The 23,272-nt window shown below is 47.7% G+C and overlaps 1 protein-coding gene across 1 annotated transcript in view; it reads left to right on the top strand.

The window, feature by feature from the left end:
• LOC141103000 (D-threitol dehydrogenase-like) overlaps positions 1–22,906 on the top strand; it is a 148,447-nt gene extending 125,541 nt beyond the window's left edge. Inside the window, exon 9 of the mRNA XM_073592091.1 lies at positions 18,653–22,906. Within this exon, the coding sequence (XP_073448192.1) occupies positions 18,653–18,848 (196 nt within the window). The 3' untranslated portion in view covers positions 18,849–22,906. The remainder of the gene's footprint in view (positions 1–18,652) is intronic.
• The last annotated feature ends 366 nt before the right edge of the window (positions 22,907–23,272 follow it).

The raw sequence follows: 23,272 nt of genomic DNA, 5'->3' as shown, positions 1-23,272 counted from the left end.
CAGACAGGGAGCTCAACAAGAAGAGACATTGCCAGATGCAGCAGACATCACAGGGTCAGACCTGGGTCCTGGCAAAAACTGTTCAGAGCTCATATGCTACTTGTGATTATCCTTGTAAACAGCAGACCCACTCAGTGAAGTCCAGGGTGGCTCTGGTAACACTGGTGGACAGCTGGAGGGATCTAAGGACAAAGTTCCACCCTGCTGGAACTGAAGTACTTTGGTAGCAATATGTGGCGTGTACTAGCACATTATGGCAATAACTTGCAGGGGGCCCTGTGCAAACTCAGTGTTTGAAATCCCGGGTAGATTTGAAATGCCATTCATTGCAATGCGCTGCGGTTCTGCTGCGATAAAATGCACTGCAATCGTGGTAACTTGCATCACGTGAAGCATGTCGCCCAAATGTAGCTCTTCTTTTGGACGACAAGCTTCACGGGTTCCGCGATTGCAGCGCGATTTATCCTTTCACTATTAGGGTGACCACATTTCCAACCTGCCATTCAGGGACAACCGCCCCCCCCCCCCCGCACCCGCCCCAAAAAGATGGTTTTTGATATTTTTTTTTGCAAATTTTTTGGAAAAAAAAGCAAACAGTGGTAACCAGTTTAGACAGGTGATATGGGCTAGCAGAATGGAGGGGGACACGGTGGAAGAACGGAGGGGGACAGCAGCAGAACAGAGGGGGACACGGTGGAAGAATGGAGGGGGACAGCAGAACGGAGGGGGACAGCAGAACAGAGGGGGACACGGAGGAAGAACGGAGGGGGACGCGGAGGAAGAACGGAGGGGGGCAGCAGCAGAACGGAGGGGGACATGGTGGAAGAATGGAGGGGGACAGCAGAACGGAGGGGGACAGCAGAACGGAGGGGGACACGGAGGTAGAACGGAGGAGGACACAGAGGTAGAATGGAGGGGGGCAGCAGCAGAACGGAGGGGGGCAGCAGAACGGAGGGGGACATGGAGGAAGAACGGAGGGGGACAGCAGAACGGAGGGGGACAGCAGCAGAACGGAGGGGGACACGGAAGAAAACTGGAGGGGGACAGCAGAACGGAGGGGGACAGCAGAACGGAGGGGGACACGGAGGAAGAAAAGAGGGGGACTGCAGGAAAGAGGGGGACTGCAGGAAAGAGGGGGGCAGCAGAACGGAGGGGGACACGGAGGAAGAACAGAGGGGGACTGCAGGAAAGAGGGGGACAGCAGAACGGAGGGGGACAGCAGAACGGAGGGGGACACAGAGGAAGTACGGAGGGGGACAGCAGCAGAACGGAGGGGTACACGGAGGAAAACTGGAGGGGGACAGCAGAACGGAGGGGGACAGCAGAACAGAGGGGGACAGCAGCAGAACGGAGGGGGACACAGAGGAAGAACGGAGGGGGACAGTAGAATGGAGGGGGACACGGAGGAAGAACAGAGGGGGACTGCAGGACGGAGGGGGGCAGCTGAACGGAGGGGGACAGCAGAACGGAGGGGACACGGAGGAAGAACGGAGGGGGACTGCAGGACGGAGGGGGGCAGCTGAACGGAGGGGGACAGCAGAACGGAGGGGGACACAGAGGAAGTACGGAGGGGGACAGCAGCAGAACGGAGGGGGACACAGAGGAAGTACGGAGGGGGACAGCAGCAGAACGGAGGGGGACACGGAGGAAAACTGGAGGGGGACAGCAGAACGGAGGGGGACAGCAGAACAGAGGGGGACAGCAGCAGAACGGAGGGGGACACAGAGGAAGAACGGAGGGGGACAGTAGAATGGAGGGGGACACGGAGGAAGAACAGAGGGGGACTGCAGGACGGAGGGGGGCAGCTGAACGGAGGGGGACAGCAGAACGGAGGGGGACATGGAGGAAGAACGGAGGGGGACAGCAGAACGGAGGGGGACAGCAGAACGGAGGGGGACACGGAGGAAGAACGGAGGGGGACATCAGGACGGAAGGGGACACAGAGGAAGAACGGAGGGGGACAGCAGCAGAACGGAGTGGGACACAGAGGAAAACTGGAGGGGGACAGCAGCAGAATGGAGGAGGAGTGGGGGACAGCAGCAGAATGGACGGGGAGAATGCTCACTGTACCAAAGAAGTGTAACACTAACCTGAAAGTTTTTCAACGGCATGCAGCAAACTCGCGGACCTCGTGGGTGGGAGGGAGGACTCGGACGAGGCTCAGCTCAGGACAGAAGATGAACTGTGGAGAAGTCGGGCAGCTTGGAGTCGGGATGCGCTGCTGGCAATGTGCTGCTGCTGCAGCGGCTGCTGGAGTAGTCGGCTGCAGCCCCGGGACGGTGGCACTGACTGGGCACAGGCATTATGTGTGGCTCTCTCTGGTGTCTGTGGCTGCCTGGCTGGCGGCTGCTCTCTCTATCTCTCGGAGGCGCGCTGCTCAGCCGTAGCCCGTAGGGTGCAGGTGCCCACTACACTGACTGCCCACGTGACAATGTCAGCTGACAGCACTGGCTACTAGACGCAGGGCGGCTCTAGCCTTGCAACCGGTTAGGCATATGATGTGTGTGTTACACAGTGTATAATGTTTATAAGGGTGACGGAGTCATACTGGCGCCTGGCGTTGTGGCTTTTTTTTCATTCCGGGACACTGTATTGTCCCGGAATGAAGGTGCCCAAGACATGGGACAAAAATCAGAAATAAGGGACAATCCCAGGCAATCCGGGACACGTGGGCACCCTATTCACTATCCAGTCACAGGCAGAGGTTGGGTAGGAGACTTGTAAGTGAAAGGGAAACTGCAACAGATCAAATTCAGTTCTTCTGCCTTGCCAGACGGGGCTGTGCTGTGTGGTGGAGCTGTGTAAATCTTAGGATTGGAAGAAAGGAAACACAAATCTTAAGGAGTCGTTCAGCTTTAAGCCGTAGGTGACACTGATCACAGAGCACTCCTCGCTGTCCGATCCTTTTGTTACAAACCACAAAAAAAGTTAGCAGCTTTACAGAGCCGGAGAGCTTTTACTGTAAGATAAAGCCTTCCAAGGGGAGCTTACAATCGACTTGCCGCTGACATTGACTCTGTGACATGACATTGCAGGGATGATCACTGGAGCGGGAAGCAGGTTTTGTACTGATCCATTGAAATGATGTGTGGATGAGGCCAAAAAATTTTCCTTGGCCTATTAAGCTTTAAATTGGCTTGCAAATGAAAATGAATGTGGATTTCTCAGAGTGACATTCGGGAGGTTTTCAGATTCATTGTGCCTTGGGAGACAAAGAACAAAACATCAAGCAAGGATGATTTAAAGACATTTAAAGAAGACATAAAGAAGGGAATTTAAACAGAGAACCTGTCCACGAGCCTCCCTCCGCTGCTGGTTGACAGGCCTCTCAGGCACTGATACATAGGCTGTCATCGCTTATCCTCCCTCTGAAAATGCTAGCTGTCTGGCTGTCCGCTCTGCCTTCATTGCTGAGTCTCTAAAACCATAGAACAATTAGTTCATGCCTACAATTGGTAGACAATCTTTCTTGGGTATGCTGCTTTGGGCTGAGATAATGTTAATTTACATTGTATTTTGGAACTAGGAGCGCATCCCTGTGTGTGCCTGTGTGTGTGTTTGTGTGTTTTGGGGGGTTTGGAGTGCACACAACAAAGAACTATCCTTAGAATGATTGGGGGGGATATGTGCTAGGGCTCACTATCAGAGGGAAGGATTTGTGCTAGGATCCATCCCCCCTACCCCTAGCGCATATCCTCTCCCCTCTCCAAATCAAAGAGATGCTGAGAAAGGGGGCGATTGTGGCACCTGGAAGCCTGGGCACCCCGCAAGAGATGCAGAGCAATTGCCCCAGGTGCCTGAGTTAGTGTCCCCCCCCCCCCTGCCAGGTAAGTTAGAGGAGCCAGGTGCTGGGCTCCAGGACTTAGGACTGGTTCACACCATGGAGTGCATAGGAACGCGCTGTGTGTCCTTGTGCGATTTTATTTGAATGAGCTGAAATTGCGCCAGACTGCACCAAAAGTAGTTCATGCACTTCTTTAAAAAACGCACAACAACTTGATCACATGATTTTACTGTACCATGGGATCCAGTGCAGACAAACGCACTGCATTTGCGATCTACATTTGGGGTGTTAAGTTAACAAATTTTTGTGCCGGGGGGATTTGGAGATGGGAAATTGGGGGGTTGTGCTGAGAGGGGTACTAGGGGGAGAGGGATTTGTGCTGTAAAGTGGAACTTTGTGTTATGAGGGGGGATTTGCGTGGGAGAAAGGATTTGTACTAAGGGGCGGTAAGCGTGTAAATTAGTCTTGGATTTTTTTCTTTGGAGGAGAGTGTTTTTTTTAGCTTAAAGGGTAAAGCGTGTGTGTGTGTGTGTGGGGGGGGGGAGTATTGCTTGGGAAAGGGTGGGGGGGATTTTGACCTCTTCTTACTTCTACTCTTATTTTTTTTTGTACTCCTGACTCTTGCTATGCATTCCACATTTCTGTCCCCTGGATTCTGTGCATTACACACTCTTGTCCCCTGCATTCTGTCCATTAGATACTCCTGCCCCCTGCATTCTGTGCATTACACACTCCTGTCCCCTGCATTCTGTGCATTACACTCCCGTCTCCTGCATTCTGTGCATTACAGTCCTGTCCCCTGCATTCTGTCCATTAGATACTCCTGCCCCCTGCATTCTGTGCATTACACACTCCTGTCCCCTGCATTCTGTGCATTACACTCCCGTCTCCTGCATTCTGTGCATTACAGTCCTGTCCCCTGCATTCTGTCCATTAGATACTCCTGCCCCCTGCATTCTGTGCATTACACTCCCATCCCCTGCATTTTGTGCCTTACACTCCCGTCCCTGCATTCTGTGCATTACACTTCTGTCCCCTGCATTCTGTGCCCTTCACTCCCGTCCCCTCCATACTGTGCATTACACTCCTGTCCCCTGCATTCTGTGCATGACACTCCTGCCCCCTGCATTCTGTGCGTTACACTCCTGTTCCCTGCATTATGTGCATTACATACTCCTGTCCCCTGCATTCTGTGCTTTACACTCCTGTCCCCTGCATTCTGTGCTTTACACTCCCATTCCCTGCATTCTGTGCATTGCACTCCTGTCCCCTGCATTCTGTGTATTACGTACTCCTGTCCCCTGCATTCTGTGCCTTACCTTCCTATCCCCTGCATTCTGTGCATTACACTCCTGTCCCCTGCATTCTGTGCATTACACTCCTGTCCCCTGCATGCTGTGCATTACACTCCTGTCCTCTGCATTCTATGCATTACACACTCCTGTCCCCTGCATTCTGTACCTTACACTCATGTCCCCTGCATTCTGTGCATTACATACTCCTGTCCCCATGCATTCTGTGCCTTACACTCCTGTCCCCTGCATTATATACATTACCTACTGCTGTCCCCTGCATTCTGTGCATTACACTCCTATCTCCTGCATTCTGTGCCTTACACTCCTGTCCCCTGCATTCTGTGCATTACATACTCCTGTCCCCTGCATTCTGTGCATTACACTTCCATCCCCTGCATTCTCTGCATTACACTCCCATCCCCTGCATTCTGTGCATTACACTCCCATCCCTTGCATTCCGTGCATTACACTCCCACCCCCTTCATTCTGTGCATTACACTCCTATCCCCTGCATTCTGTGCATTACACTCCCATCCCCTGCATTCTGTGCGTTACATACTCCTGGCCTCTGCATTTTGTGCATTACACTCCTGACCCCTGCATTCTGTGCATTCAACTCCTGTCCCCGGCATTCTGCACATTACATACTCCTGTCCCCTACATTCTGTGCAGTACATACTCCTGTCCCCTCCATTTTGAGCATTATGTCCTCCTGCACTAAACCCGGCACTGACTACAGTCCTCTGTGCATTACATACTCCTGATCCTTGAACACACCCTGGACCCCTGCTGTCTGTGTTATGATTTCCAAACCCCCACACTGACTGCAGCCTCTCCCCAACCCCTGTGCTCTGCATTACAGACACCTGCAGTATATACACAGCACTCTACATTAAATACTTCTCACCAAAGCGTTCATTGTTTCAACATTTGCTGTTTGTTCTGCAGTTCCTGACTATTTTAATGAAGCTCTTCTTTAAGGTAGGCTCAGAAAAAGCAATTAAAGAATATTTTATAGGTACAAGGAAGCCTGGATTTTGTTTAACCACGACACTTAAGCTCCTCCCACTATTAAGAGTTTGGCCACATCCACTTATTGCTCTGGTGCAACGCATGCGCTACAAGTCACTTCCTCCAAGTGTCCCTCATTCTGAAGTTCAAAAGTTGGGAGGTATGCACAGTGACAGCTGAAACTGCAAGCTGCAGCTGTCACAGTGCAATACAGAGTATAAAAAAAAGCTAAAATAAAAAATAAAAAAGAGATTAAAACTGTTATCTGCAAAATTGCCAAAATGCATGCTTAAACATTATGTCCATTTGTCAGCTTCTAATAAAAAAAATTAATTGTAATGTTAATGTAATGCTTCCTCCACTAGGGTGACAACACTGATTCCCTTGCAGTGAAATCATTGCAACGCGGTCACCATACTAGGTCTAGAGGACTGTGTGCTTTTGAAGACCTGAAAGAGGGCAATGGTGCTGTCACTGCTGATAACCCTCCTACTCACTGCAGGACATGCTCAGCTCCACCCCCAGGCTTTGTGATTGGCTGCATGGCCTGCCTAGGTAAGATGTGATGTAGTGCACCCGCTTGGTTTCCTCCTAACGACTTCCCTGTGCAGGGAAGGGGACAAGAATGTTTAGATAGGGGGGAACTTTTAGGGTAAAAACTTTTCCATAAAGGGAATTTAAAGATCAGCTCTGGGTGGGTAGCCATAGGTTGAGCCACGCCTGCATGTGTCCTCATTTTCTAAGTTCACTGATCCATTACTTTGTTTGGACATCGCCAGCAAATGGATGATGTGAACACTATATTCAGCACATTTCAATGAGAAGCAAATTTAAGCCATTATCTGGCACTGCCTGGCCAAACAATACATTATTCAATGGGTAGAACGTAGCAGATGGGTTTAGCACTTTTGGATAGAAATGGGAAAAATTATGTTAACTGATGCAGTTCTGTCCAAACCTCTACATCCGTCCACTGCATGGAAATACAGGGACTAGGAAAACTCCGGGCTGGGCATTAGCAACATCTAAAGATATTTTTTTATAATATGCATACTTTAAGGAGGAACTCCATAAAAACCCACGCTACCCTTAACCCTTCAGTACTGGGACAGGTAAGGAATGTGCACTGCATTTGCATGGCCAATTGCTTGCTTTCTAGCAGCTAAAATGAAGTTACACATGCACAGGGTAAAGCATCTGTTGGTTGCCAGCCACTGGCCTGGAGCATGTAGTGAGGGGGTACCCCACCCTACCACCAACCCCACCACCCCTGTTCAATGGCATCCCTAGGGGGGGCCAGAGGGGGCCCTGACCCCTCCAACATTATGCTGTGTCCCACCATGTGCCCCCCCCCCCCCCCCCCCCCCAAAAAAAAAATTTTTTTTTTTTTACAAAAAGGCAATGTCTTTTTGTTTGCATTCATATCGGATGCGCTGCATCTTACTCAGGCCGCCGCTGGAATAACACAGTCATTGGCAGGGAGAAGAGCGAGTTGCAGGAAGGACTCCACCAGGACTCTCAGTTACTGAAAAAACAGGAGAACCAGCCTGTAAATTCCAAGAGATGCCAGACCAGCGCTGTCAATAGCAGGGGCAGGACAGCAAGAGGGGGCTGGGGAACAGTGGCGGCTGGTGAAGTTTTAGGATGGGGGGGGGCGCCAGACCCCGCCCTTCCTTTTTGACCCCTACCCACTTGGTAAAAATGGGAGTGGTTTCAGCAAAATAGTGGGCGTGGCTCTAAGGTGGTGTGGTTAGCATCTGAGATGAATGAGGGATGGAGGGAGAGAGGGATGGAGGGACAGCAGGCCCAGATCCTACACAACAATAGAAATATGTGTATTCTAGAAAGTTTAACAATCAACAGATAAAGATATTCCAAACACCTGGTGTTAGCACTTCAATCATCCCGGCACCATGGTTGTTATGGTGTCAGGATGATTGAAGCGCATTAATTCTATTATTACATTGTAATATAAAATGAAATCATTCAACTCACCATAATGCAGAATCAGTGGGAGCCCTGAGCGTGTCACTAGCCACGTCGCCTGCCACCAGATGCCATCAGGTGTCCCCAGCGGAGTCCGTCCTTACATGCAGCCTGTGTCCCATAAAATGCAGCCTGTGTCCCACCAAATGCAGCCTGTGTCCCACAAAATACAGCCAGCCTGTGTCCCCCAAATGCAGTCTGTGTCTCACCAAATGCAGACCGTGTCTCACCAAATGCAGCCTGTGTCCACCAAATGCAGGCTGTGTCCACCAAATGCAGCCTGTGTCCACCAAATGCAGCCTTGTCTGTGTCCACCAAATGCAGCCTTGCCTGTGTCCACCAAATGCAGCCCTGCCTGTGTCCCACCAAATGCAGCCTTGCCTGTGTCCCCCAATGCATCCTTGCCTGTGTCCCCCAATGCAGCCTTGCCTGTGTCCCCAATGCAGCCTTGCCTGTGTCCCCCAATGCAGCATTGCCTGTGTCCCCCAATGCAGCCTTGCCTGTGTCCCCCAATGTAGCATTGCCTGTGTCCCCCAATGCAGCCTTGCCTGTGTCCCCCAATGCAGCCTGTGCAGACCCCCCCTGTTCTCCACGGGAGCACAGCGGTAGTGTACTACTTACCTTGCCGTTGTCCTCTCCAGCGGTGTCTTCTTAATACTTCCTGTTTCCTTTCTTACGGGTGCAATGGGAGAATGAGAACAGGAAGTGACATCAAACTGAGATGTCAATCAAACCGCCCGGCCGTAGTAACATATACTTCGATCGCCGGGCGGAAGCTAATCGGCAATTCGGAAAGCGCCGCAAGGTGGGCTTAACACCCGCAAATGCAGCGCCACGTCTGCAATCTCATGATTGCATAGACGTGGCGCTTCCCCTTAGTGCAATGTGTCCGGCGTCGCACTGTGTCCGGCATCCACACACAGTGCACTTAAGGACCTTTTATTTATTTTTTTGTTTTTTAAAGGGCCAGTATTAAAATTATTTTTTTTATTTTTTATTTTTTTTTGGGACTGCCTGGAGGGGGGGGGGGCGGCGCCCATGCGCCCCCTATGGATGGGCCGCCACTGCTGGGGAACCCCACAGTGGCAGAACACCAGGGCCCGGTGGCAAGACAACCTTTGCAACCCCGATAGTTCTCCCACTGCTTTGGTCCCTTATATTTTCTTGGTATGCTGGTGACATATATCTCTTGTTTTCTGCCACCCTGGGGGGCCCCAATACAGTAGGAAGGGAGCTCACTACAGAACATGTGAAAGGGCCCGTTGTGGGATCGTAGTAAAGGGCCCCAGGATATATATATACATATATAATTGCATTTTATAGTTGCCCCCCTATTTTTGTCACTGTCCCCCCATGTGCCCCCCTAAATATGAAAGCTAGAGATGCCACTGCCCCTGTTCCCAGGGCAGCTTCCCCTCCTGCCCATCCCTTGTCCCAGCCCTCCTCCCCTGTTTCCCTAAAGCTCCTACTGGTCAGTCCCATGATATCACAGCTCCTTATGTCTTCCTGTACTATGCCCTTACTTCCCCACTGCATGGTGCTCACCTGATGACATGTGAGCATTGTTTGGTGCAATAGTACTATAAAGCCCAGTGGTGATGATGCACCCCCAGGGGGGTGTCTCCAGGACAGCCTGGACTCAGTGGAAATGGGTTGAATGGTGCTGGCTGTTATTCACACCAGAAGACTGACTAGTGGCAGAAAGTACTGCGGGGACAACTCCAGTTTGAAGGTGAATATACCGTATATATTTATTTTTTATCTTTTGGCCTCATTCATACCAGCACATAAGGTTGTAGAGCAGGAGTGTCAGACTTAGTTTCATTGCGGGCCGCATCAGCATCATGTTTGCCTGCAAACATAAGGGCCGGATTTATCTAAGACTAGATGTCCAGAGCATCCTCCCTTACATCAGAAGGCAAGAGTCCCCAACCCTCCCTAACATCACAGTTACCTTTTGCTACCGCTGGAAAGAAAATGGAGGAAGAGCTGGGAAGTGGGAAGTACCGGGTCTGGAGGAGGACCAGAGGAGGGCTGGAGTTAGCTCCTGGGTCTGCTGAATGCTGAGACCAGGGAAGGCAGAGACAAGGGGGTGCTGTGGTTATCCTCCTCTCTGCTGCTGACTGCTGAGATGGAGGGGGGGGGGTCAGAGACGAGCCTTGGAGAAGTGCAGGATCTTGCGGAGGAGTGCTGTCATCCTGCCGACTCCTGAGACAAGGTGAGGGTGGAGACGAAGGGGGTGCCGCAGCTGCAGGAGAAGTGTGAGGGCCACATAAAATGACCGGGGGGGGGGGGGCTGAATACGGCCCTCAGCCTTGTGTTTGACACATGTGCTGTAGAGGGTGATGAAGGTGTGCGTTTATGTGGTTGGCAGCTTTCCGGGAATGACAGGTTCCATCTGTACAAGCCAATGATAGGCTGTGGTTGTACAGCCCTCTGCACCCGTGTGCATGCCCAAAACTTTTTTTTCGTTTGTGATAGAATGGGGAGGTGTTAGAACCCCGGTCAGGTTTTACCAAACAAGAAGTGAGGGAAAATCTGCGACAGACCACAGACAACAATAAAATGCTGACAGGGGTTATAGCATTCCTCTACTTAACATTTTTGCTTTTGTCTGTGTTGCTGTTAAGCCGCGTACACACGAGCGGAATGTCCGACAGAAAAAGTCAGACGGAAGCTTTTCATCGTCTATTCCGATCATGTTAAGGCCTCATCGGACTTTTTCTTTCGAAAATTCTGACAGACCTTGAAATGGAACATGTTCTAAATATTTCCGACGGAACCAATTCCTATCGGGAAAACCGATCGTCTGTATGTTGTTCCGACGGACCAAAAACGACGCATGCTCTGAAGCAAGTACGAGACGGAAGCTATTGGCTACTGACTATTGAACTTCCTTTTTCTAGTCCCGTCGTACGTGTTGTGCATCACCGCGTTCTGGACGGTCAGACTTTGGTGTGACCGTGTGTATGCAAGACCACTTGAGTGGAATTCCGTCGGAGTTCCGTCGGAGAAACCTTCGGAGTATATTCCGACAGCAGAACCGGTCGTGTGTACGCAGCGTTAGAGAGATTTCCCTCTCACTTTCTGTCCTGGGGACAACCTTTGTACCAAACAGGAGCTGAAAGAATTTTTGAAACGGAGCCTCCAGTGACAGTGAAAACTGATCCTTCCCTACTATATCTAAAACTAAAACAAAGGATGCGAATACCCTTTGATGGGCTACTTATTTTTTCTTTTCTTTTTTTTTTGTTGGATAGACTGGAGGATGTCCACCAGCACTATAGTTTGACCTAGAGATTATGCTGGACCAGTAGAATGGTTCATAATCAATATTAGGTGGATCCACGGGTGAATGATGGTGTCGATCTCTCTTTGGAGACATGGGCTTCTACCTTGGTGGTAGGACAGAGCTGTCTGTTGCTGGTTATTCTGGACACCGGGCACTCCTTTCAACTTACTCAAGACACACACCTCCCAACATTTTTAGATGGGAATGAGGGACACCTCCTAGCAAATGTATGTAGGCATAGGACACGCCCCCTGCAACACCCCCTTAAAGGAGACTTAACTGACAGAAAGTTTAATGAAATCCACAAGGGCTTTTTTTTACCGCTATTATTCCTTTATATTGGCTTTTAAGATTTACCAATGCAGCAATTTAGAATTTTGATGAAAGGTTTAGCACTGGGAAACACTTTTTGAAAGATAAAACATGCATTTTATATAGAATGTTGATGCATTCTTTTAAAATTGTGGCGACGGGTCACAACCCTATTTTTAGTTATGCATTTTATATATATCTATATAGATCAGACCAAAATGAGGGACAAATGAGGAGGAAAGAGGGACAGAGGGACATTGCTCCAAATCAGGGACAGTCCCTCAAAATCAGGGACAGTTGGGAGCTATGAAGACACCATCACATAGAACACTTCTGTACCATCCCTTGTGCTGAATTTTTAAAAGACATTATTTAAGTGAGCTAAGGCTTTAAAGGTCCACTTTGAGATGTTTCATATAAGGCTTCATTCCTCAGCAATGCCACAATTAGTGCGATCAATTAAAAAAAAAAAAACCTAAACATATAAAATAACCGCGACGACAATGTATGGCTAGGCCCAACAGGCCTCTCTATAGCTCCCCCCAGCAATTTCAAGGTGAAATCCATCAGCATCTAGAACAGAACTATCTCAACCTTGTTGGAAAGCCCCGCGGTGATGGTCTAAATTAAAAGGAAGATAATTTTCTAGAGAGAGAAAGAGAGAGAGCGGAGAGAAAATACACCCCCCCCTTTTTCCTCGTATACTTGTTCATTTCATATTTGTCGCCAGTTTGTTTGCTAATTTTCATTTGCAAGCGTCACGTCATCCAGCGAACCGGGCGCCTCAATGGGCCGCTGATTTCTCTGAAATGACAGGCTGTAAATATGCATAAAAAAAGCCTTGCAATTAGCGAGTGTGTGGTTGGGCTATGCCTGATTTCATTGGCAAGTTTACCCACTGCGTTGATAAGCTACATTATCTAGAAAATTGGCCGGTGAAAAACAGCACCTCTGATTGCCAGGAAAAGTTTCAGATAACAGGGTGCTGAAGGGAATTATAATTGAGGTTGAATATGTTAACCGGGGTGTCACAAGCTCCTTAGAAGCGTTAATTCATCAGCATGTTAGAATTTTTATTAACATTTGGAGAGCGTCCTTGCCACGCTAATGAGCTACAATTGGCAGTTCGGATTTTAGTTACTGTCATCTATAAAGAAGTTAAATATAATTCCTTCAGCGGCGACAATATGTAAATGTATTTGTTCTGGGGCTACGTAAAAAAAATAAAAATAAAAATTACGCATTGCACACAACAAGCTAAAAAAAAATAAAATAATAAATGCGATCCAGAGAGCAGTGTCAGTTAAATCACAGGAGAGGTTGCGGACGACAGGCTTGAGTTTATTGTGTCCGCGGCTCCTTAATCAAATGGTATGCTAATGCTGTTTGTACATTTTAATGGGGAAATCATTGTTTTAATCGAGGTTGTCGAGGCTGCAGGGGTTGCTTGCTTGATGATGTGATGTGAATTTCCTATTGGGCTTTGGAGGCTCGTGTTTGATTATATCCTAACTGCTTCAGGGCAAGGGCAAAGCCGTGTTTCTCTGGTCAGTGGGCAAATGACTTGTATACAGTTTGACTTGGACTCCCCTTCCTTTATGGAAGGAATTTTAAAGGCATATTAAAGGGATTGATACGTTTTATTCATTGTTCACATGATTGAGTGAAAATATCACACCAATGAATGTTCATTTTTTTACAAACCTCCTTTTTATGTAGAGTTATTTAGGGCAGTTGTAATAGTTTTTGGTTGTTATTTTTCTTGTTTTTAAGATTTAAAGCTGCTTATGTTGGGCAAAGCACTGGCCTACTTCAAATCACACATCCACCCCCTCTCTCCAGCCCCAGATATATACTGTATATATATACAGTATCTCACAAAAGTGAGTACACCCCTCACATTTTTGTAAATATTTTATTATATCTTTTCATGTGACAACACTGAAGAAATTACACTTTGCTACAATGTAAAGTCGTGAGTGTACAGCTTGTATAACAGTGTAGGTTTGCTGTCCCCTCCAAATAACTCAACACCCAGCCATTAATGTCTAAACCACTGGCAACAAAAGCGAGTACACCCCTAAGTGAAAATGTCCAAATTGGGCCCAATTAGCCATTCTCCCTCCCCGGTGTCATGTGACTCGTTAGTGCTAAGGTCTCAGGTGTGAATGGGGAGCAGGTGTGTTAAATTTGGTGTTATTGCTCTCACTCTCTCATACTGGTCACTGGAAGTTCAACATGGCACCTCATGGCAAAGAACTCCCTGAGGATCTGAAAAAAAAGAATTGTTGCTCTTCATAAAGATGGCCTAGGCTAGAAGATTGCCAAGACCCTGAAACTGAGCTGCAGCACACTGGCCAAGACCATACAGCGGTTTTTCAGAACAGGCCTCACCATGGTCGACCAAAGAAGTTGTAAAAAAGGAAAAAGAAAGGCGCCTCTAAGTGCAGTATGTAAAATTTAATAAAGTGCACAAAGAGTTAAAAGCACTTATAAGATTGTTGAGTGTTAAAAGACATGATAAAATCAGGAGTCCTCATCTGAGGCATGTGTCCATCCTCAGCATGATGGAAGAGAGCAGTGTAGAGCGAAGGTCTGATGAAGGAGCCGCACATGCTCCGAAACGCGTTACCACCCCCTTCTCTACAATGACACCATCAGCCTTGTGTGTCCCGCAGTGAATACAGGCTTTCCTGCTGCCTCCTCTTTCCAACACGCATGAGAACGCTTTACAGCTGCTGGACGGCTCTACACTGCTCTCTACCACCATATGGTGGTGTCATTGTAGAGAAGGGGGTGGTAGCGCGTTTCGGAGCATGTGCGGCTCCTTCATCAGACCTTCGCTCTACACTGCTCTCTTTTTCCTTTTTTATATCTTCAGAGTTGCTTCTCCTCTAACCAAAGTGCTGCCAGAAGTGCCATCTCATCACTATCATCCCTCTGACCAGCTACCCACCTCCACCAAAGCGCCCTTATCTCATCTCTGTTTTAGACCAAAGAAGTTGAGTGCACGTGCTCAGTGTCATAGCCAGAGGTTGTCTTTGTGAAATAGACGTATGAGTGCTGCCAGCATTGCTGCAGAGGTTGAAGGCCCGGGGTATCAGCCTGTCAGTGCTTAGACCATACGCCAGACACTGCATCAATTTGGCCTGCATGGCTGTCTTCTCAGAAGGAAGCCTCTTTTAAAGATGATGCACAAGAGAGCCCGCAAACAGTTTGCTGAAGACAAGCAGACTAAGGACATGGATTACTGGAACCTCTTGTGGTCTGATGAGACCAAGATAAACTTATTTGGTTCAGATGGTGTCAAGCATGTGTGGCGGCAACCAGGTGAGAAGTACAAAGACAAGCGTGTCTTGCCTACAGTCAAGCATGGTGGTGGGAGTGTCATGGTCTGGGGCTGCATGAGTGCTGCCGGCATTGGGGAGCTACAGTTCATTGAGGGAACCATGAATGCCAACATGTACTGTGACATACTGAAGCCGAGCATGATCCCCTCCCTTCGGAGACTGGGCTGCAGGGCAGTATTCCAACATGATAACGACCCCAAACACACCTCCAAGATGACCACTGCCTTGCTAAAGAATCTGAGGGTAAAGGTGATTCATTGACCAAGCATGTCTCCAGACCTAAACCCTATTGAGCATCTGTGGGGCATCCTCAAACGGAAAGTGGAGGAGCGCAAGGTCTCTACATCCACCAGCTCTGTGATGTCGTCATGGAGGAGTGGAAGAGGACTGCAGTGGCAACCTGTGAAGCTCTGGTGAACTCCATGCCCAAGAGTGTAAAGGCAGTGCTGGAAAATAATGGTGGCCACACAAAATATTGACACTTTGGGCCCATTTGGACATTTTCACTTAGGGGTGTACTCACTTTTGTTGCCAGTGGTTTAGACATTAATGGCTGGGTATTGAGTTATTTTGAGGTGACAGAAAATTGACACTGTTATACAAGCTGTACACTCACTACTTTACTTTGTAGCAAAGTGTCATTTCTTCAGTGTTGTTACATGAAAAGATATAATAAAATATTTTAAGGCTGCGGAAATTAACGAAAAAATTAATTCCTCGATTAATCGTTAATTTTTTTCGATCGATCAAAATTTTTTTGATCGGTAGGCTGCCTGCCCTGGGGCCACTTTGGGCCAAGCTGTGGCTGCAGTGCAGCGCTCCGCTCCCTCCTCCTCCTCCTCCACTATATGTCATACACAGCTGAGTGCGAAAACTTTGGCTGCGCTGTGAGAAAAGTTCCGCCCTCCTAGATCAGCTCGTGTGATAGACGCAGTGTTCTGTCTATCACACAAGCTGATCTAGGAGGAGGGCGGGACTTTTCTCACAGCGCGGCCAAAGTTTTCACACTCAGCTCCGAGACACACAGCGGGAGATGCTCGCAGACTGTGTAATCCAAGCACAGGCACTGACTACAGTGAGGCTGCCATTATGGGCACGGTGAGACAGCATTATGGGCATGGTGAGACTGCATTATGGGCACGGTGAGACTGCATTATGGGCACGGTGAGGCTGCCATTACAGGGACGGCGAGGCTGCGATTATTGGCACGGTGAGAGAGCATTATGGGCACGGTGAGACAGCATTATGGGCACGGTGAGGCTGCGATTATAGGCATGGCGAGGCTGCGATTATGGGCACGGTGAGGCTGCGATTATGGGCACGGTGAGGCTGCAATTATGGGCACGGTGAGACTGCATTATGGGAAGGGGGAGGCTGCGATTATGGGCACGGTGAGACTGCATTATGGGCACGGTAAGGCTACGATTATGGGCAAAGTGAGGCTGCGATTATGGGCATGGTGAGGCTGCGATTATGGGCACGGTAAGGCTGAGATTATGGGCACGGTGAGGGTGAGTTTATGACATGTGACGTCCTAGCCATGCCCCGCTATGTCAGGCTTTGGCCGTTGCCATAACAACGGTGCTAAATCAGCTAAAATTTGTTGGATCTGTATGTGTGTTATAATTAATCGAAATTAGTCGATTAATTGATTAAAAAAGAAATCGATTAATCGAACATGAAAATTTTAATCAGTAACAGCCCTAAAATATTTACAAAAATGTCAGGGGTGTACCCACTTTTGTGAGATACTGTATATAATATATATATGTGACAGTTGGGGACATCCTGGGTCCTTTCTTTTCTCTGGTGGTGGAGGGGGTGTGGGCCCTTATTACTGCAGTAGCACTCTTGGTTGTGTGATGATGCCACCTCTTCAGGGTAGGCCAGTCTGGATTCAGAGGTTGCTTGATGACGCTGCCCCATGGAGCAGGTCTATGACAGCCTGGGCTCAGAGGTTGCATGATGATGCTGCCCCCCAGGGGGAAATCCAAGATAGCCTGAGTTCAGAGGTTGTGTGATGATGCTACTCTCAGGGGCAGGTCCATGACAGTCTGGGCTCAGAGGTTCTGTAATGACGCTGCTCTCAGGGGCAGGTCCATGACAGCCTGGGCTCAGAGGTTGTGTGATGATGCTGCAGGTCCATGACAGCCTGGGCTCAGAGGTTGTGTGATGATGCTGCAGGTCCATGACAGCCTGGGCTCAAAGGTTGTGTGATGATGCTGCTCTCAGGGGGCAGGTCAATGACAGCCTGGGCTCAGACGTTGTGTGATAACACCACCTTCAAGGGGAGATCCATGACAGTCTGGGCTCAGAAATTGTGTGATGACACTGTCCCCAGGGGGAGATCCATGATAGCCTGGGCTCAGAAGTTGTGTGATGATGCTGCTCTCAGGGGCAGGTCCATGACAGCCTGGGCTCAGAGGTTGCATGATGATGCTGCCCCCAGGGGGAGATCCAAGGCAGCCTGGGCTCAGAGGTTGGGTGATGACGCTGCTCTCAGGGGGCAGGTCCATGACAGCCTGAGCTCAGAGGTTGTGTGATGACAACACCCTCAGGGGGAGATCAATGACAGCCTGGGCTCAGAGGTTGTGTGATGACAACACCCTCAGGGGGAGATCCATGACAGCCTGGGCTCAGAGGTTGTGTGATGACACTGCTCTCGGGAAGCAGGTCCATGACAGCCAGAGCTTAGAGGCTGCAGAGTGATGCCGCCCCTAGGGGTAGGTCTACGACAATCTTGACTGAGAGGACTGGGCTAAATAATGTTGGCTGTCATTCGTGCCAAAAGACTGAGGGCATCTAGTGTCTTAAAGATATTACTATGTGGGACACTGCCGGATTGAAGGTGAGTATTTGACTTTGACGGGCATCTTTTTTTGTGCTTTAAAGTGTATGTGAACACTCACCTCGTAAAACAACACATTCAGTTTAAAATAGAAATGAAAGTCAAAACATTTGTGTAGACATATAAAAAAACATTATAAATACCTTTTTTCTTCCTTTTTTATAAGTGATCACATACCATCTGTTCTCAGCTGCATAAAGAGTTCATAAAACTAGGGAAGGCGAAACAGCAGTACACTGGTCTTCCCAGTAAATGGTTGTGCAGTAAGGGGGATATGTTAGCACAAGTCTAATCATTGGAGGAGAGCAGGCTAAGTTCCTAGATAGCCAGAAAGAAAGCCTAAAAGGGCCACCACTTCTAAATACTGGTAAGCTGCAATATATACATTTTTTGTTTTCGGGTTTAGATACATTTTAAGTCCACCCATCACAATGGGGAGGCTCAAGAGTTGAGTGGGTGGGGCAAAGGCTGACTTTCTAGAAATGTCTTAATTTTCATAGAACACTTCGGTTGCTTATATTTGTGGCTTTATTTATTGTCCTGACATGGCTGTCACTGAACGTATTCTATTCTTATTAATTTCATCAATAACAGCTTCAGCAAAGCTGTCATGTGGCCCCTGGTCATGAATGAAGGCTAGGGTCCCAAACATTAAAAGAGAACTCTAGTCTGATAGAATAGCAGGGAATTGTTTTATGGAGACTGTTGGGAAGATAGGGGATTGCTACAATTCACGATAACTTTCTGTTCTTTTTCTGTCTCCCTCTTCGGCAGGGGAATCGTAGACACTCCTCTCATCCATTCAGAAGCACTCAAGCCTCTTGTAAAGCGCTGGTTGGCCGATATCCCCGCTGGGCGTCTAGCTCAGGTGACAGATCTGCAGGCCGCCGTGGTGTATTTGGCATCTGAAGCTTCCGACTACATGACAGGCCATAATTTAGTCATTGACGGTGGCCAGAGCCTTTGGTAGAAAAATGGAACCACCAAGAAAGGCCATAACAATGGACATCGGTGGGGGAATAATGCATCGTGTCCTGGCAGAGTGGAGGATGGGCAACTGTCTTACTGTACTCTGAAGAACATCTCTCCTCTCCATACACATATTGATCTGATAATTCCATGAAATGATCAATTATAATAATTATTGGTCAATGGTATAATGAAGAATGGTCAATTTCATGAAATATTGATGAGTGTGTAGCCAGCATTAAGATGGTTACACACTAAAATCCACAATCCACTTGAAGCCAAATTCTAGGTCTGTATATTTTTACATAGTCACATTGATCCAGCCTGGACCAATGTAACAATTTATATACTATACTTGGCCGATTCTCGTGGAAGCTGCTAATCACTCTAGTAGGCACTGCTACTCTTGTGACCTCACTAGCTTCCGGGTCCCATGCTGTGTGGCTGCCCTGCTGTATTGTGAACCCAGGAGGTCACTTGCATGGCACGGGCACCATTCACAGAACACTTTGCCTTTTCTCAATGAATGCAAAGCATTCTTTGATTGGATGAGGTGAAGAGGTGGAGTGGCGATGTTACGATCCCCTCCTCATCCAATCAGAGAATGCTTTGCATTCATTGAAAAAACGAAACGTGTTCTGTGAATGTGTTTAGTAAGCAGCAGGGCAGCCGCTCAGCATGAGACTCAGAAGCTAATGCAGATCACTGTAGTAGTGATGCCTTTCCAGCTTCCATAGGCTTTTCCTAGGTATGGTATATGTATAGTTACATTGTAACTATGTAAAAACATGGCTTTTCTTCAACAGGAATGCGAGGAACCTCCAGCACAGAATGTATGTAATGGCAAGGGGTTCTGGGTTGTGCTACAGTGTCTATTGATGCTGGCTGCAGGGGGATCTATTGTTGCTGGAGGAAATGTATTTTTACGTGGGGGTCTATTATTGCTGCTGGGGACCTATTGTCTCTGGAAGGGATGTATTTTTGCAGGTGGGAGATCTATTGCTCGGGATAGTCTGTTATTGCTGGGGTTGGTCTTAAGTTGGTCCATTGCTGCTCGGGGGATCTATTGTTGCTGGGGGGTCTGTGGTTGTTGGCTGCAGGAGATCTATTTTATTACTTAATACCACAAATGTTACTTGGTTCTGTATACACTAAAAGGGGCAGCATTGGGAGGTGGGTAGGGCAAGGAACGGTGCTCGGAGGTAGGTAGGGGCGAAGACAAGGGGTAACACCGAAAGTGGTAGTTCCTACACCTATTCTCTGAGAAAAAAAGCCCTGTGTAAAAATATCCATACCTGGGTTCATCTTTAAGATTTACTAAGAACTGTGGAGATGGTCCTCCCTGTACAATCTATTCTGTCACCCCTTGCACTACAAAGTTATTAGTAAATGTTACTGATTTTAAAGCTGAACTCCGGGCAGATATTCATGCAGTCCTGAATTCATTAATATTAAATCTATTTTTAAAAGCAGCCAATGTATATGTCACAGTACATGTTGGCATTCATGGTTCCCTCAATGAACTGTAGCTCCCCAGTGGCGGCAGCACTCATGCAGCCCCAGACCATGACACTCCCACCACCATGCTTGACTGTAGGCAAGACACACTTGTCTTTGTACTCCTCACCTAGTTGCCGCCACACACTCTTTGACACCATCTGAACCAAATAAGTTTATCTTGGTCTCATCAGACCACAGGACATGGTTCCAGTAATCCATGTCCTTAGTCTGCTTGTCTTCAGAAAAATATTTGCGGGCTCTCTTGTGCATCATCTTTAGAAGAGCCTTCCTTCTTGGATGATAGCCATGCAGACCACATTGATGCAGTGTGAGGCGTATGGTCTGAGCACTGACAGGCTGACCCCCCCACCACTTCAACCTCTGCAGCAATGCTGGCAGCCCTCATACGTCTATTTCCCAAAGACAACCTCTGGATATGACACTGAGCATGTTCACCTAACTTCTTTGGTCGACCATGGCGAGGGCTGTTCTGAGTGGAACCTGTCCTGTTAAAACCACTGCATGGTCTTGGCCACCGTGCTGCAGCTCTGTTTCAGGGTCTCAGCAATCTTCTTATAACCTAGGCCATCTTTATGTAGAGAAACAATTATTTTTTTCAGAACCTCAGAGATTTCTTTGCCATGAGGCGCCATGTTGAACTTCCAGTGACCAGAATGAGAGAGTGAGAGTGATAACACCAAATTTAACACACCTGCTCCCCATCCACACCAGAGACCTTGTAACACTAACGAGTCACATGACACCGGGGAGGGAGAATGGCTAATTGGGCCCAATTTGGACATTTTCACTTAGGGGTGTACTCACTTTTGTTGCCAGCGGTTTAGTCATTAATGGCTGTGTGTTGAGTTATTTTGAGGGGACAGCAAATTTACACTGTTATACAAGCTGTACACTCACTACTTTACATTGTAGCAAAGTGTCATTTCTTCAGTGTTGTCACATGAAAAGATATAATAAAATATTTACAAAAAATGTGAGGGGTGTACTCACTTTTGTGAGATACTGTATATACCGTACATACGTATATACATATACATGCACACACAGACACATACACTCTTATAAATACATTTTAAAATGTAATAATACATGGATGGTGTCAGTAGGACAGTGGGTGGTGTCAGTAGTTTTTTGTTTTTTATTATTTTATTTTTATATTATATTTTACAAATGTTTTAATCATTTTTTAACAAATTTTTATTAGTTTGTTACAATTTTTTTCTTTTTGGAGCAGCATTTGGGGGTTAAACAGACCCCTGATGTCTCACTTTTCAAACAGGAAAAAGGACTGAGGACAGAGATTCCCCAGCCCCTTTCCAAATGGGAAACGCTCTGTGCTGAGAAACTTTATGTTCATTTACAAACTGAAGGCTGGATCAGTAAAAACACACCAACATTTATTGATCAAAACATATCCAGACTTACACTTAAGCTGATAAAAAAGCAGCTTCAGGAATAGAGGTGAAATCCCTCGAACACAGCAAGGCACCAAAAAATTGTTGAGCTGATGGATGGTACGCCAGCTTGCTGGGAAACTCAATGGTTTGCAATGTCTGTAACAGTTCTCAGAGCCTTTTAGTGCTGCAGCCAAAGAAGCAAAGGAAAGTGGGTGGACAATTATATGCGTTTCAGAGCTCCGCCCCTTTCCCAACATCCCATTAAAAGGTATGTTAAAGCACACCACTGGGTCAAATGGGTTTCAGGGGCCGGCAATTTCTTTTGGTGGTATTTGATCACCTCTGCGTTTTTAATTTTTTTTTGCTATAAACAAAAAAAAGACAGACAATTAAAAAAATATATATATTTTTTACTTTCTGCTATAAAACATACAATAAAAAAAAAAATCTTTATAAATTTAGGCCAATATGTATTCTGCTACATATTTTTGGTAAAAAATCCTGAGGCCCCTTTCACACGGAGCGGATTTGCTGGACGGACTCCGCCAACTCAGCGGGGGGGGTCACTCCGTTAATCCCCGCTGAGCAGGCAGATGACAGGTCCGTCCCCGGATTACTATGCAGGGATGGACACGTCGGAGCCCTGCTGTTTTCTGTGGGGAGATCGGATGAAAACGGACAGCCTGTCCATTTTGATTCGATCCGATCCGCTGTACGGATGGCGAACGTATCGCCAACCCTCTGTTTTGAGCGGATCTTGTCAGATCGGATGGCAGGCGGGTGTCAGCGGACACATCTCTGTTGAAATCCGCCTGCCCATAGAAGTCAATGGGTGACCCACTTGGATCCGCCTGAAAAACAGACAGGCAGATCTGAGCTGGCCGGTCGCGTGAAAGGCGCCTTATAAGTGTATATTGTTGGTTTATGCAAACGTTATAGCGTCTACAAACTATTGTATATATTTAGGGAATTTTCATTTATTTTTGTTAATTATTGTTTTATACTAGTAATGGCGGCGATCTGGGAATTATAGCGGGACTGCAATATTGCAGCGAACAAACAGACACTAACTGACACTTCTGACACTTTACGGCAGGGGTCTCAGCTGGTGGCCCTCCAGCTGTTGGAGGACTACAAGTCCCATCATGCATCTGCCTATAGGAGTCATGCTTGTAACTGTCAGCCTTGCAATGCCTCGTTGGAATTGTAGTTCTGCAACAGCTGGAGGGCCACCAGTTTGAGACCCCTGCTTTACGGGAACCAGTGACACGAATGTGACACTTGGTTACATAGGCATAACTCAGCTCTCTGTGCACCCCCTGCAGGTGAAAGCACAGAATCACGTATATATATATATATATATATATATATATATATATATGTGATTCTGCACAGGAGAGCCGCCCTGTAGCAGTAAAACTGCTTTGGGCCGGATGTTAAGTAGTTAAAGAGGAGTTCCACCCAGCGGGTCGGGTAAAAAAAAAAAAAAAATTAAAAGTCAGCAGCT

The sequence above is a fragment of the Aquarana catesbeiana genome, linkage group LG07 (genome assembly GCF_042186555.1).
Source record: "Aquarana catesbeiana isolate 2022-GZ linkage group LG07, ASM4218655v1, whole genome shotgun sequence".
Taxonomy (NCBI): domain Eukaryota; kingdom Metazoa; phylum Chordata; class Amphibia; order Anura; family Ranidae; genus Aquarana; species Aquarana catesbeiana.
Note: the sequence above shows the minus strand (reverse complement) of the source record. Positions and strands in the feature narration are given on the sequence as shown.